Here is a 14,551-nt window from a genome sequence, read left to right on the forward strand (position 1 = left end):
ACACATGAAGTGGAAGTTCGTTTTGGGTGCAGTTGCTTGATTAAAGAATCTAACATAAAAGACCAGTATATAATTAATATAAAACATACCCAGGAGGATTTATAAATATATGTAATGTCTAAACAAGGCAAAACATCCTGATGAACAGAGGATACAGTCATCACAGGTGATATGCACACATATACAAAGGACTTACTTTAAATTTGAATATTCTACTGTTGTAGCAGACATCAAAAGAACTAAATTCTTTTATGACTTCAGCATTTGTAAAGATGATCTTGCAAAAAGAATGCACAAATCTAATTTATGAAGGACAACACCATGTTATCTCTCTCTCTCTCTCTCTCTCTCTCTCTCTCTCTCACACACACACACACACACACACACACCACTGGTTAACAAGGTCTGACATTACTTAAACTGCCTACTCCTGATTTCTGATGTTTGCCACACTATGGCAGGATTTATTTATTATTTTGCCTTGTAGAAATTAAAATATGATGTGTACACAAAAGGACAGTCTTGCGAATAGTTCACTTGAAAGAACATGGCAACTACATCATTATCTTCTGCTATGATGACCAAGGTAAAAATGGTTTTGTATCTACATCATCTATAAGCTTTTGAAGCTGGTGTACAGTGTGGTATACCAGTGAGGCACTGATAAGTCCAAAATCAAATAAATTGCTAAGATGCAATAGAAAGTTCTTGTACAGCTTTCTCGTAACTAAATCTTTTCCATGATGGTCAACAAACATAGAACATGCAAGAGGAATCTGACAATCGCCAACATACCTGTCAAGGAAAAAGATTAGTTTCATTAGTTTTACTTTTATAATTCTGTCTTCCAGAAGAGGGTCTAAAAAGTGATATATAAAATTCTACTTACCTTTATAAAACATCTCACTGTACAGACTACTGTACATTTATAATATATTTCAAATTGAATAATAAATTAAATTTGAAATATTACAATATTAATTACAACTTTAATTAGAACTACTTTAATTGTAGCTCTTCTCAGAGCATTCACCAGTGGCTAAATATTATAGTTATTTTTAGCTAAAACATTATCTAGAAATTAGAATCATGATATCACTCAATTGGATAATAAAAGACTTAAGCATAACAAAAAAAAAAAAAAACCCAACTGAGACAGTAACCCATAGCTCTTTTTCTGTACTTTGAGTTTTGTGTTGCCTGATCACAATTGGAATAATACAGACTTCCATGGAGCAAGAATGAAAAAATGAACAAAAGCTACTGAGAGTCCAGATATTAAAAAATTACTGTCCTATAAAAACACAATATTTGTAGTCTTCTCAGACAAAGTTCATAAAATTTTAAAAATAATACACTGTGAATGAGGGCTGGTGCAAGAGATAGAGTAGGTGGCACAGGGCAAAAAAGATTGAAAACATTAAACTACCATTTTACAGGTGCCTGAAGTGGAACTTTTAAAAATATAGTGGTAATGATTTTAATCTGATGTGAGAATGCTTTAATATAGCGTAAATAAGGAACTACAGCTTGAAGTAACCAATGATACCAATGTTTTTTGAATGCTTGCCAGTGTGCTTAAATGAAATAATACATTTTCTGCTTAATATTCGGATGACCACATAGGATCAGAGGAGTTTAAAACAAAGAAAATAAAATTAATTAAAAATTTGCAGATAAAGGAACCACTAGGGGGGCAGTGATCACAGTATACTGAGCCGGGATTTACTTAAAGATATCTTCTCCTCCTCCTTGGTGATTCCTTTCTACTTCTGACTTGTCTCTCTCTCTCTCTCAGGGTAATTCAGAAATTTTTTTTTTTTGACTGGTGCAGCATAAGCCTGAGGCTTCCTTGCACCATATGGCTAATAATAATAAATAAATAAACATAACTACCATCAGGGATAAAGGGAAGGGCTTTTGCTTTCATAAAGGTGACTACAGTGTTCTCAGAGAGTTTTTAAATTCTATATATTGGGACCTCAACATGAATTGTTGAGGAGGCTTCCATCCTGCAGTGGGTTGATAATGGCTGCACTTTACTTTTTTTACCATCAGGGATAAAGGGAAGGGCTTTTGCTTTCATAAAGGTGACTACAGTGTTCTCAGAGAGTTTTTAAATTCTATATATTGGGACCAACTGATGACATTACCAACAGCGAATTCTATATGGGAAGCATTGAAGGAATTAAATCATGGAAGCTACTCATGGAGGCTTTTCGTACTGATTAAGAATACTGTTCAAGGTTTAGGCTTAAATGGATGTCAGATAAACTAAGGAGACTTTTTTTTTTTTTTTTTTGTTAGTTGTTGGCGCATCGGCTTCTGTGGCCATAATGCACCTCACAAAGTTTTTGCATTTAATCTGATCCAAGCCTGAGGTGGGATTCGAACCCAGGACCTTTGGGTTGCCAGGCAGGCACTTTACCTAGCTGGCTAGAATGAGACTCGTGGCAGAGAAGAAAAATGCACGGGATGCATATAAATTATCATGCGACACAGAAGCCTATGGTAGATATAAGTTAGTCTGTAATCAAGTCACAAAGGGGGCCAGGCAAGTGATGGCAGATTATGAGAAATCTTTGGCAAAGGATGCAAAGACTTCTTTACTTATGTAAACTCTAGAAGGATTTGACTGATTGACTGACTTATTTGAGAATTCTTGGCACAAGAGCTACTGAGGCTAAACTGCACCTGGAAGGTTTTATTCAACAGTTTTGTTCTTATTCGTATTTTGCTGCTAATAGTTTCCATGAATCACAGAGTGACTATAGCTTGATTCAGAAATAATATTTGGTTTCATATTTGATTGTAGTTTTCTTGAGGAGTTAAAAAACATCTGCTATATTTTTCCTATCTTCCAGTATGGTTTTGAGAGTAAGGAAGTGATGTTTGCTTGTCAGCTCGTTGAAGCACTTTCGGCACTCATCTGCAAAAGCTGGACAAGTAATCAGTACATGTTCTACTGTTTGTTGTATGTGGCAGATAGGACATGGAGGGGGATAACCTCTCCTCGAAAAAGAGGAGGAGAGTTGCTGAAATGTGTGTGTCCTATTCTGAACCCTGCAAGTCTTCATGTCTATTTTGCTGTATGCTGGATTTCCATGGTTGGAGTAAACTTTTAATCTGATGCAATTTGTTATTGGTTAGTACTTGCCATTGCTGTTGCCAGTGATGTATTCCACTGTGATGAATAACTTGTTTGTAGTCTGAGGAAGGGATATATTCTGATGAAGAAATGTTGTTGGCTTCTTTAGCAGCTCTGACTGCTTGCTTGTTACCAATCATGTATTCTGACATGACTTGGGATCCAGAAAAATCTAATGTTACAATGTTGTTCAAGGAGTTTTGATACTCGGTATTTAATTTGTTGTTGTAGTGGATGTTTGTTAGAACTGATATTTTGTATCGCCATTGTGGAACTAAGGGAATCAGTGAAAATGATGTTTTCACTGATTCCCTTAGTTCCACAATGTTGTGGAACTAAGGGAATTGTTTTTGGTACCTGAATGGTCGATTTGGTTTAGTGCTAACATAATGGCTTGTTGTAGTTCTCGAGTATAAACGCAGCAGTCTTTTGGGAGTTTTTGAGTCAACGAAGGTCAGAAAAGTAAAATTTCTGCTCCCACATGAGATTCAGTTTTGGATCCATCTATATATAGAAAGCAATGATCTGAAAATTGTTCCTTATAAGCAGCATGCAGCTATTGATAGTTTATATGAGAGAGGGTTTGTTTGCTTTAAAAGAGGAAAAAGTCACATGACAGCTGTGTGGTTATCCATGGTGGTGGTGTAGACTGGTTCGTCAGTGGGGTTATATTATCTGGGTTAAGCTCTCCACTGAGAAGGTTTTTAATCTCACACTCACTGGTTTATTGATTCCTTGTTGTTGATAATGTTGTTCCCATTCAGATGTAAAAAGAGTTTTCTGTAGGGGGTGACCTGGTAAGGATTTTATTTTAGCTGCACAAGAAAGTAATTGATTTTGTCTTCTGATTTGCAAAGGACGTTCTTGGGCCTCAGTATACAGGCTATGCACATGTGAGGTACGGAAAGCTCCAAGGGCTCATCAGAGTGCGCAGTGATGTACCAGGTCAAGCCATCTTAGGGCACTAGTTCTTGCTGAGTCAGACTTGGGCAAATAGTCTAGTTTACATCGAATGAGTAGGTGATATAAACATAGTAGGATTGTCCTGTCTGCTCCCCAGGATATAGTGGATAGGACCATTAAGATATTCGTTTCCTTCAGATAGTGGACTCTCATGTGAATGATATGCGCTAGAAAAGTCAATTTTTTGTCAAAAACAAGTCCTAAGAAATGGACACTATTTTAAACTGGGATGATCTGTTCTTTCAGCCTGAGTTCGGGGTCAGGATGGAGATTGCTTTTTCTGCAGAAATGTATACATGCAGTTTTTTGTACCGAAATTCTATATCCATTTCTTTCTGTCCATTTTAAGACTCTGTTTATGGCTACTTGTAATTGCCGTTCTATTGTCCTTATATGCTGCGCTTGATAAGAAATGCTGAAATCATCAGCATAAACAGTTGTAAAGATGTCCTTTGGAATTTGTTCTATTATTGTGCTGAAGTGGACTGCAAAAAGTGTGGCACTTACAGACCCTTGAGGGACCTCTTCTTCCTGACATAGAAAGTGTATTTCGAACTTGGAATGTCCGATTCTTAAGGAAATTGTATACATAGAGGGGTAGATGTCCGCTAAGTCCTAGTTGATATACCCTTCTAAGTATACCATGAGCGGCACGTAATATCATATGCCTTCTCGATATCAAAATTAACCATGACGATGTTGTTTTCTGAGGAAAAGCATTTCTTTCTTTCCAGTTGTATAAGTACATTCAAGGCACAGTGATTTTTCTGAAAGCCATATTCTGCTGGGTTGAGAAGAAGTTTATTATTTTCTAGATACCATGTTAGTCTATTGTTGACCATTTTCTCTAAGATCTTTCCCAAGCAGCTAGTCAAAGCTATGGGGCAACATGTGGGTCTGATAGGTCTTTTCCCTATTTTGGGAAAGCTAGTATTATTGCATGGTGCCATTTGTTTGGAAAAGAATTTTCAAGGTATATCTTGTTGAATAGATCTAACAGGGCTAATTGGGATTGTTCATCTAATTGTTGTATCATTGCATAATGTATTTCATTATGCAATGATACAACAATTTCAGGACCGAATGCACTGTGTTTCGTCTGTAGCAGAGCCTGCTTTAGTTCTGCAATTGTGAGTGGCAAGTTGTATTGTTCACTGCTGGAAATGTTTAGTTTTATTTTTTCAGACTCATTCTTGTACGTTTTGAAAGTGGTCAAGCATACACAATTAACAGATGTATTGGCAAACTTTACACCAAGCACATGGACAATATCTAAGGTATTTGTAACCAAATGTCCTTTCCAGTTTAGCAATGGAGAGGGGTTTATTTGAGAATTGGAAATGGTTATAGTGGATGCGAATTTCATCCAAGTCGCTTTTTTGCTGATTTTTTTGCACTTTCCTGACCTTAGCTCAAGCTCTCTTGAATTGTATCAGATTGACTGTTGTTGAATTTTTGCAAAAGAGGTTCCAGGCGCTATTTCTCTCTTTTTTTAGCTTCCCGGCACTCTGTTCCACCGTGGTTTTGGATATATTCAAATTTAGAATATAATTAGTATTGTCTTTTCCGTAGCTTGAAGGATATTATCTGTAACATTAGCTAGTGTCCTGAATGTTTCTCAATCTGCATCATATATTTTCCATCTGGGATGCCTACTGGCTTGGCATAGCATTTTCTTCATGATTTTCAAAATTATGGGGTAGTGGTCACTGCTCAATGAAGTATCGTGCATGCTCCAATGTGTCATCGGGAACAGTGTTGGGGAACAGATTGATAAGTCTATTTCAGTACTGCTTTTTGATGGAAGGTGGAAATATGTGTGTGCATGTGCCATTATTCAAAATCATTAGGTTATTCTCAACTAATAATTTTTCAATTTGTCTTTCCTTCTGGTCTATATTGGGATCGCTTCATAGTGGATGATGTCCATTTAGGTCACCTAAAATGCAGAACGGAGGTAGTAGTTGAGCAATCAGCTCTCAGAAATCTTTCAATCGGAATTCCTGATTAGGGAATAGTTATACTGAGACTATGGTAATATTAAAGCCCATTGCTAGACGGGCTGTGACTGCTTCTGATGGTGTTTGGGAAGGCACATGTCTATTAATTAATATTGGAACCCCTTCTCGTGTTGTTCCGTCCGGTATGCAATCCTTGCCATATCATTAGTAGAGGCACACAATGCAAGAAAGTAAGCTTATGCAGCATCAGCCAAAAAAAAAAAAAAAAAAAAAAAAAAAAAAAGTTCCCATTTCAGCACACAATTCGTTCCAAATGCCTGTCTAGCTCAGCCTGAAATTTATTTAGGCTATTGGCTTCCACAACAAAAGATGGAAGCCTGTTTCACCAATCAACTAACCTCTAATCAATTACCCATTGTCTAACTAAAGGCAAATTTTCGCACATCTATTCTACAACTATCTTTCCTCAATTTGAAAAAGCGGCCCCCTCAGGTTCTTAGTCTGAGCAAGAGGAAGAATCCCATCAGTATTCAGCTTGCTCAACCCATTCAAGGCCTTATACACCTCAATCAGATCAACTCGCAGGTGTCTACTCTCCAGGTGCTGCATTTTTGCAGAACTTAAGCCTTTCTTGGTATGAGCACCCCTTTATTCCCCTAACCAATCTTGTTGCCCTTATTTGTACTCGTTCTAGCAACTCCATATCCTTCCAAAAATGAGGCCTCTAGACCCATACACAGTACAGTACTCTACGTGCGGCCTGACCATTGCATTGTATAACGAGATAATCACCTCCCTGTCTCTGCTAGCAAAATTCCTATATATCATTGACAAGACTTCATGACATGTCCTCACAGCCCGTCTGCACTGCTCAGCGAACTTCATATTTGACTGCACAATTACCCATAGGTCTTTTTTACTTTTCACTTTCCTGAGCGTAGTACCACAGAGTTGGTACGTTTCTTTTCGGTTATCACTACCCATATGCAGTATTTTGCATTTGTCAAGGTTAAACTTAAGTTGTCACTTCTCAGCCCATTTTCCCAACTTATCTAGATCCAGTTGGAGTAGTATACTGTCTTTACTGTCGTTAACAACCCTGCTAACCTTTTATCATCTGAAAACTTGGCCATTAAACCTGATATTCATAATAACTGCACAATCATACACCAACCATTATTAAAAATATAGTGTTATGCTATATTAAAATAATGATGTAGATAAATGAAATAAATAGAATGATATAATTCCACCGGATAAAACTAATAAAAATGTAACTGTCTGTACAATAAAACACAAGATGATAAAAGTGCTAAAACACTGTAGCTTTTGCAGGCATCCGCCTCCTTTTTCAACAGTGACTACTTACAGTCTGAAAGTCAGTTCGAAATTTCATATTTTATTGTTCAAAGTTACCTTTTTATCAGTTTTATCTGGTGGGATTATATCATTCTATTTATTTCATTTATCTACATCATTATTTAAATATAACATAACACTATTTATATTTTTAATAACGGTTAGTGTATGATGGTGCAGTTATTATGAACATTCCCAACCCCAGAGGCCTATTTGAAGATTACACCCGATATACCTTCATCAATATCATTGACAAATATACAAAACAACAATTGACCCAACACCAAACCCTGGGGAACTCCACTAACAACATTTGTTTACAAAGAGCATTGTCCATTGATTCCCACGCTCTGTCGTATCCCATTCAACCACCCCTTTATCCATTGTAGCAACTTACTCAATTTGTACAGCAGTCTACCATGTGCAACAGTATCAAAAGCTTTCCTGAAATCCAAGTATATGCCATCAAAATTATTTTTGGCAATCAGTTCCTTTGTGACCACATCATAGTATCCAATCAAATTGGTCAGACAAGACCTCCCTTTAACAAACCCATGCTGTCTTAACGATTACTGCAGCCTTGTCTAGATGATCCTGCAATGCTTCTTTAACCAGTAATTCCATTATTTTCCATGGAACACAAATTAAACTAACAGGTCTGTAGTTACTTGTGTCGCCTTTTGAACCCCCTTTGTGAATTGGCAATACATTTGTAAATCTACAGCCCATGGGGACCTCCCCTGAGTCCAAGGAAGCTCTTATAATTATGGCAAAGGGTTTGTTTACTTCCCTTACTGCTTCCTTTAATATAACTGGATAGATCCCGTACATCCCAGATGCCTTCCTTATGTTTAACTTCAACAATTCCTCCTCCACTTTGCTTTGAGTTATTACAAAATCACTTAGCTCCCTGTTAGCTTTTGATAAACTGCTGGCACTCCCCTCATTGAATGACTCCTCATGTGTGAATGTAGATGCAAAATACTCATTCAGTTTATCAGATACTTGAGCATGATCATCAATAGCCAACCCATCTATGTTAAGTGGTCCAATCTGATTCGTCCCTTCCCTTCTAGAGTTTACATAAGTAAAGAACTGTTTGCTGTTTCTCTTTGCATCCTTTGCCAAAGATTTCTTGTAATCTGCCTTCGCCTGCCTAACCTACTTTGTGACTTGATTACAGACTAGTTTATACCTGCCATAGGCTTCTGTGTAACCTGATACTTTATATGCAACCCATACATTTTTCTGCTCTGTCACATGTTTAATTAGTTCATCTGACATCCATTTAGTCCCAAAATCGTGAACAATATTTCTTAGTTGGCATGAAACCCCGGGGGCTCACATCCGGTGAGTATGGGCTTGGCAAACCCAGGGTCCTGAGCTGGATATCATCATTCTTCTCTTTCTTGGTGATGCCTTTCTACTTCTCTCTCTCTCACACACACACACAGGGGGTAACTTGGATTTTTTTTTTTTTTTTTTTGGCTGGTGCAGCATAAGCCTCAGGCTTCCTTGTACCATATGGGTAATAATAATAATAATAATAAAAAGCCTAGTAGCCTCCAAAATTAAGTCCCTGAAGCAGTAGCGTAGCTACCCTTTCTTGGGCCCAGAGGCAAAGAACATGTTTAGGCTCCTACTTATTTAATGAAAATTGCAAAAACAGGAGACAGCCAAAGACGCCGTACCCCTAAAGGGCCCGGGCCAGGAGGCAACAGACTTGCCTGCCTACATGGTCACTACGCCACTGTCCTGAAGGCTTTCTCATTTAGAATTCAACATTCGTAACATCAATTGATCCCACTGTACAAAATTTAAAAACTGTCTGAGACCTCTGTAGTTACCTTTACGAAAACAAAAGCCCTTCCTTTTAGCCTTGATGGTAGTTACATCTTTAAGTAATTCCCACATCAATACATTGTGATCACTGTCACCCAGTGGTTCCTTTATCTGCAAATTCTTAATGCATGAATAATCATTGCTGATAATCAGATCAAGAGTATTACTCCCTCTGGTTTCCACTCGAACATGTTGCTGTAGAAAACAATCATCCAATAAATCCATAAAAGTCTCGTTAGTGTGTGAGTGACCAACCCACAAGTTCCAGTCAATATCTGGAAAGTTAAAATCCCCCATTATAAGACATCCTGATTTACTGGCCCACTCTATTACTCTGCACAATTGATCATTATACTCATCAGATTCATTAGGCCTATAACACACACCTACTCCCATTTTTCCTTTGCCAGTGCTTATGTCACACCAAATAGACTCAACACTGCATTGCCCACAAACATCAATTGCATGCACTTCCTTAGATTTTATGTTTCTTAACTAACAGCATAATCCCTCCACCCTTCCTGTACACACTGTACTCCCCAAATTCTAATTCTGCACTGCTTATCTGTGTGACACCATGTCTCTGATATCCCAACAATATCTGCCTTTGATGTCTTGACTAGCACTTCAAGCTATAAAATTTATTAACCCTATTCCTAGCATTGATGTACGTGAAAGTATACATGCACCTGTTCCTACTCTTAATTACCCTATAACACAGCCCATGTATTTAATTGTTCCACTATGACTCCCAGCAGTCCTGGATATCTCCATTACCTTGCTTTCCGGGCTTCTGCTCATTCTAATAGAAGCAGTGCAAGAATCACTTTTGCCTCTGCCTGCAGCCAATGTTAACCTTTCAGTTTGTGTATCCTCCCAAGCTAGCAGTTTTCCAACCCACCTAACACTGCATTGATAGCATCAGCAAATATTCTTGAACCCTTTCTATTTAAGTGTACCCCATCCCTGCAGAACCAGGCTCTACTGTCAACAAGCACAGATCAGGATGAAAAAAATTGTGCCCCTTGAGCCTTTCGCAATCTCTCCACAGCCGAATTGATCAACAAGGCTCTCATCATATACTCCCACCTATCGTGTCTGGGCAGAATTGCAGACACTTTCACATTCAACCTTAACTCGCGACTTTTTCTTCCTTCAACATTTACCTGTACGTTTTGAGTTACTCTTAATGTCATTGGTTGCAACGTGTACAACAACATCACCTTTTCTGCCCTTAAAAGATGATATCTACTCTAAAACGTCATCAACTTTTGCCCCTGGCAGACATACCCTGGTAAGGTGTCTCCATAGCCAAGTGGGCAGCAGCAGCAGTTTGTAGTACACGATTAGACCGGGGTTCGAGCACGTGACCACCAAATACGGAGGATGCGGAAAGGTCAGGGAATGACCACCACATATCCCCGGAGCAATATGGCCTTAGTTGTTAATGCTCCTAAAAACCAAATAAATAAACAACATACCCTGGTCCTGTTCCACCTATCCTTCTTGCATAGTATATCCCCTGTCTCCCTGACAATATTCACCAACAATAACTAGTTCCTTTGGCACCAGCGCATTCTACCTTGGAGATTGCCTCTGTTTTGCCTGATGCACAGGAGTGAGCTGTGCATCAGGCAACACACAAAAGGCATCTTCTTTGGCTAGATCATGTCCTATTGTAGAAAAATCGCAAACATTTCATTCGCATATTTTTTGAGACTGTGATGCATTGGAGAATTGGCCCCTTGATTTCTCCCCCGAGTCACAGCACTCTCGCTAGTTTGTGATCTTTGCTTCGAAGCTCTGGGTCAAGATTTCCATTTAAATACAATTTAATTAACAATGAATTTTAATGAGATTAATACTTTTTGATTAATTGATAATACTATAATAAGCTAACAGATTCCTAATACAGTGCTTTGTATTATGCTATATAGTTTTACCAGTTCGAGATATATATACATTAAGCTATTTCTTATCGACTACAATATGGCGGCTAGTTCAATTATTGGCGCCAACACCGGGAGTTGTAACTTCTAAAAATCGCTGGTTAAATTCAAAATAAGAAACTAACGAACGCTACTAAACCTATTTAATATCTGTGTAAAACACAATGTACTATGTTAATTAACGAAGGATACGTTAAAAATACTTATCCCTTTACAGCAGCCAGAAATCCACCAACTGTTCTCCTCCGCGACCCTAGCACCACGTATGTGGTATAATTTTTGATTATACTGTTGTCCTGTGGTTTTACATAGGTTTCTTTTAGGCAGATGGTTATGTTGGATGGTACTGGGTAATGAGGTCTATAACATCATTAATGTTTAAGTGAAAACCTCGACAGTTCCAATGGATAATCGAATCTATCATTTGGGGTTGGATGATCCCTCGAATTGCTTCCTTGGGTCTGTTTTCACTTTGTCTGCCTTGGTTTAGTCTTTCTTTGAAAAACAGGGTCTCTCCATATCCATTTCTTCTTCAAGGAAAATTTCGAGAACTAGTTCCTCTCCGTGGTTTCTTACCTCTAGGTCTATTTGTTCTGTCATTTTTTTCCTTCCTTTGTTTATTCTTCTTATTAGACTTTCTGCATTATCTGGTGGGAAAGATAAAGGCGTATTGATAATTTTTAATTGTTCTTTTTGTGATGGAGATGGTTTGTAAAACTCACGAACCCATCCTGAGATGGATTCTCCTAGGGGAATTGTAACATCTGTTTGTGTGCCGCAACATTTTGAATTAGGCAGTGTAATTTCCGGAGTCTTTTTGATTGTGTTAACCTGAGTATAAGAAGGTTTGATTGCTATGTTTATTCCAATTGCCTTTTTAGCTTCTTGATATGAAACTCCATTTTCTGCTTTGGATTTTTGTATTCTTTTTTCTTTCTTCCAAATTGCACAATCTCTTGAGTGCACAGTATGTTCCCCTTTACAATTTATGCACTAGCTGTGCAAATAGAAGTGGCATGTTCTTGAGAACCATAGTTTGCACACGTTAATTTTCCTCTACATACTGTCTGCGAGCGACCAAACTTCTGACAGTTGAAACAGCTGAGAGGATTCAGGATATATGGTTTTATATTGCAGTGTAGGTATACTGCTTTTACCGATCTGGGTGGCTTTGGTGTGTTAAAAGTGAATATCAGATTCCTGGTGGGATGATTATCCCTTCTTTTTTAATTGTAATTCTTTTAAGACTGATGATTACTTCTTCCTGAAGCTCAATTTGAATTTCCTCTTCGGGCACATTTAGAAGGTCCCATTTGTGGTATTTAATGTATTGTGTGGGGATACTGTTACTGGTATTCCTGCAAAGGTTGTCATTTGTAATAATCTTTCGGAGTCTTTAGCACTGGCTGTTTCTACCAAAATATCACCTGATTTTAACCCCTTAACAATTTTTGGTGGATCGACATAACTCTCAAGAGTCTTTTGTATGAGAGGAGGTGATAATTGGCCTACCGCTTTCTCGGTGTTTGAATGAATAATAATATATGCTGAAGAAATTAACTCTAATGTCAGTTTTTAATCTCTTTGCAGAGACAGAGTAATTTATATCGCCATTTCTGGTTGCCAATTCGAAAGAACTGAATTCCTCATATCTTGGATCAGTTCTATTCGGGTCCATTGACCAGTGAATTCCTGGGTATTGGAGCCAGTTTGCTCCATTTCACCTTGGAAGGGAGAGTTTTTCTACTCCAGGTTACTGGCCCTGCCATGTGGAGGCAGGAGAAGTGCCACACTGTGATCAAGCACTAGGAGGTTAGTAATTAAGATATATACAAGAAAAGAAAAGGTAAAGAGAAGGTTGCATTCCTTCTTAATCTAGTAAAGTTGATTTCTTTACTTGATTTCTTTACTATAGACTAGGTTTATTTACTATAGATTATGTGTGTCAATAAATAGTTCAAATAAGGAAACGATTTCTACTTCAGGAAAGAGCCACTTGATCACAGAATCGCTTGGCACCTACGGCCACTCTAGAAGGAAGGGGATGAATCAGATTAGTCCACTTGACATTCGTGGTTCAAACGTTGATGATCCTGCTAAGATAGCTGACAAATTGAATAAGTATTTTGCATCTACATTCACACCTGAAGAATTCTGTAGGGAAGTGGAGGACAGAAGCTTACTAAACTCTAACAGGGAGCTTAATGATTTTGTAATAACTGAGAGCAAAGTGGAGAAAAAATCGTTGTAGTTAAGAAAGGCACCTGGAGTGAATGGGAATCTATCCAGATATATTGAAGGAGGTGGCAAAGGAAGCACACCCTTAGTCATGATTATGAGGGCATCCTTGGACTCAGGGGAGATCCGCACAGACTGGAGCTGTGCAAATGTATCCCCAATTCACAAAGGGGGTTGAAAAGGTGATACAAGTAATTACAGACCTGATAGTTTAACTTCTGTTTCGGGGAAAATAAGGGGGCTAATAAAGAAGCATTGCATTATCATCTAGACAAGACTGCAGTAATAATTCAGACACATCATGGGTTTGTTAAGGGAAACTCGGGTCTGACAAATTAGATTGGACCTATTATTATTATTATTAGCCACATGGTGCAAGAAAGCCAAAAAAAAAAAAAAAAAAAAAAAATATTTCTGAAATACCGAGAGAGAGAGAGAGAGAGAGAGAGAGAGAGAGAGAGAGAGAGAAGGGAATCACCAAGAAAGAGAAGAATGATGATATCCAGCTCAAGACCTTGGGTGTGCCAAGCCCATACACAACAGGTGTGAGCCCCTGGGAATTGGAACTGAATGAAAAAAATAATTTTGATATCACATACTTGGATTTCAAGAAAGCTTTTGATATTGTTGCACATGGAAGACTACTGTACAAATTGGAGGAGTATGGTATTAAGGGGGTTTAGAGGGAAACAGGTATCCTGTGTGTTATCAGACACTCAGCCTAAAACACTGATGGATCCAATATCTCTCTATTACAGAAGATTTAGGAGAAGTCCGGTTGGCCTGCCTCCCTAAATTCCACTCACTCATCGGTGAAGACAGGATATTAGAGCTGGAAAAGGAATTAGAAAATGTGAATTGGAATATCATCGGATTGGCTGAAACAACAAGAAGAAATGAATCACTTATAAGTATATCAGGTGGAAATCTGCTGTACACCAATGGAAACAGTGAAAGGAGTGAAGGTGGAGTTGGGTTTCTGGTCCATAAAGATTTTAAAAACAACATTTTGGAATTCAAAAGTACATCACCAAGGGTGTCAAGACTAATACTCAAGATTTCTAAGAGGTACAAGCTAAAGATTATAATGA

At 38.0% G+C, this 14,551-nt stretch overlaps 1 protein-coding gene across 1 annotated transcript in view; it reads right to left on the minus strand.

The window, feature by feature from the left end:
* Nucleotides 1-368: 368 nt before the first annotated feature.
* Nucleotides 369-14,551, minus strand: part of Su(z)12 (Polycomb protein Su(z)12) — a 953,568-nt gene continuing 939,385 nt past the window's right edge. Inside the window, exon 15 of the mRNA XM_090377077.1 lies at nucleotides 369-795. Within this exon, the coding sequence (XP_090233203.1) occupies nucleotides 573-795 (223 nt within the window). The 3' untranslated portion in view covers nucleotides 369-572. The remainder of the gene's footprint in view (nucleotides 796-14,551) is intronic.

Source organism: Mastigoproctus giganteus, chromosome 7 (genome assembly GCF_048544385.1).
Source record: "Mastigoproctus giganteus isolate SK-2022 chromosome 7, ASM4854438v1, whole genome shotgun sequence".
Classification (NCBI taxonomy): Eukaryota; Metazoa; Arthropoda; class Arachnida; order Uropygi; family Thelyphonidae; genus Mastigoproctus; species Mastigoproctus giganteus.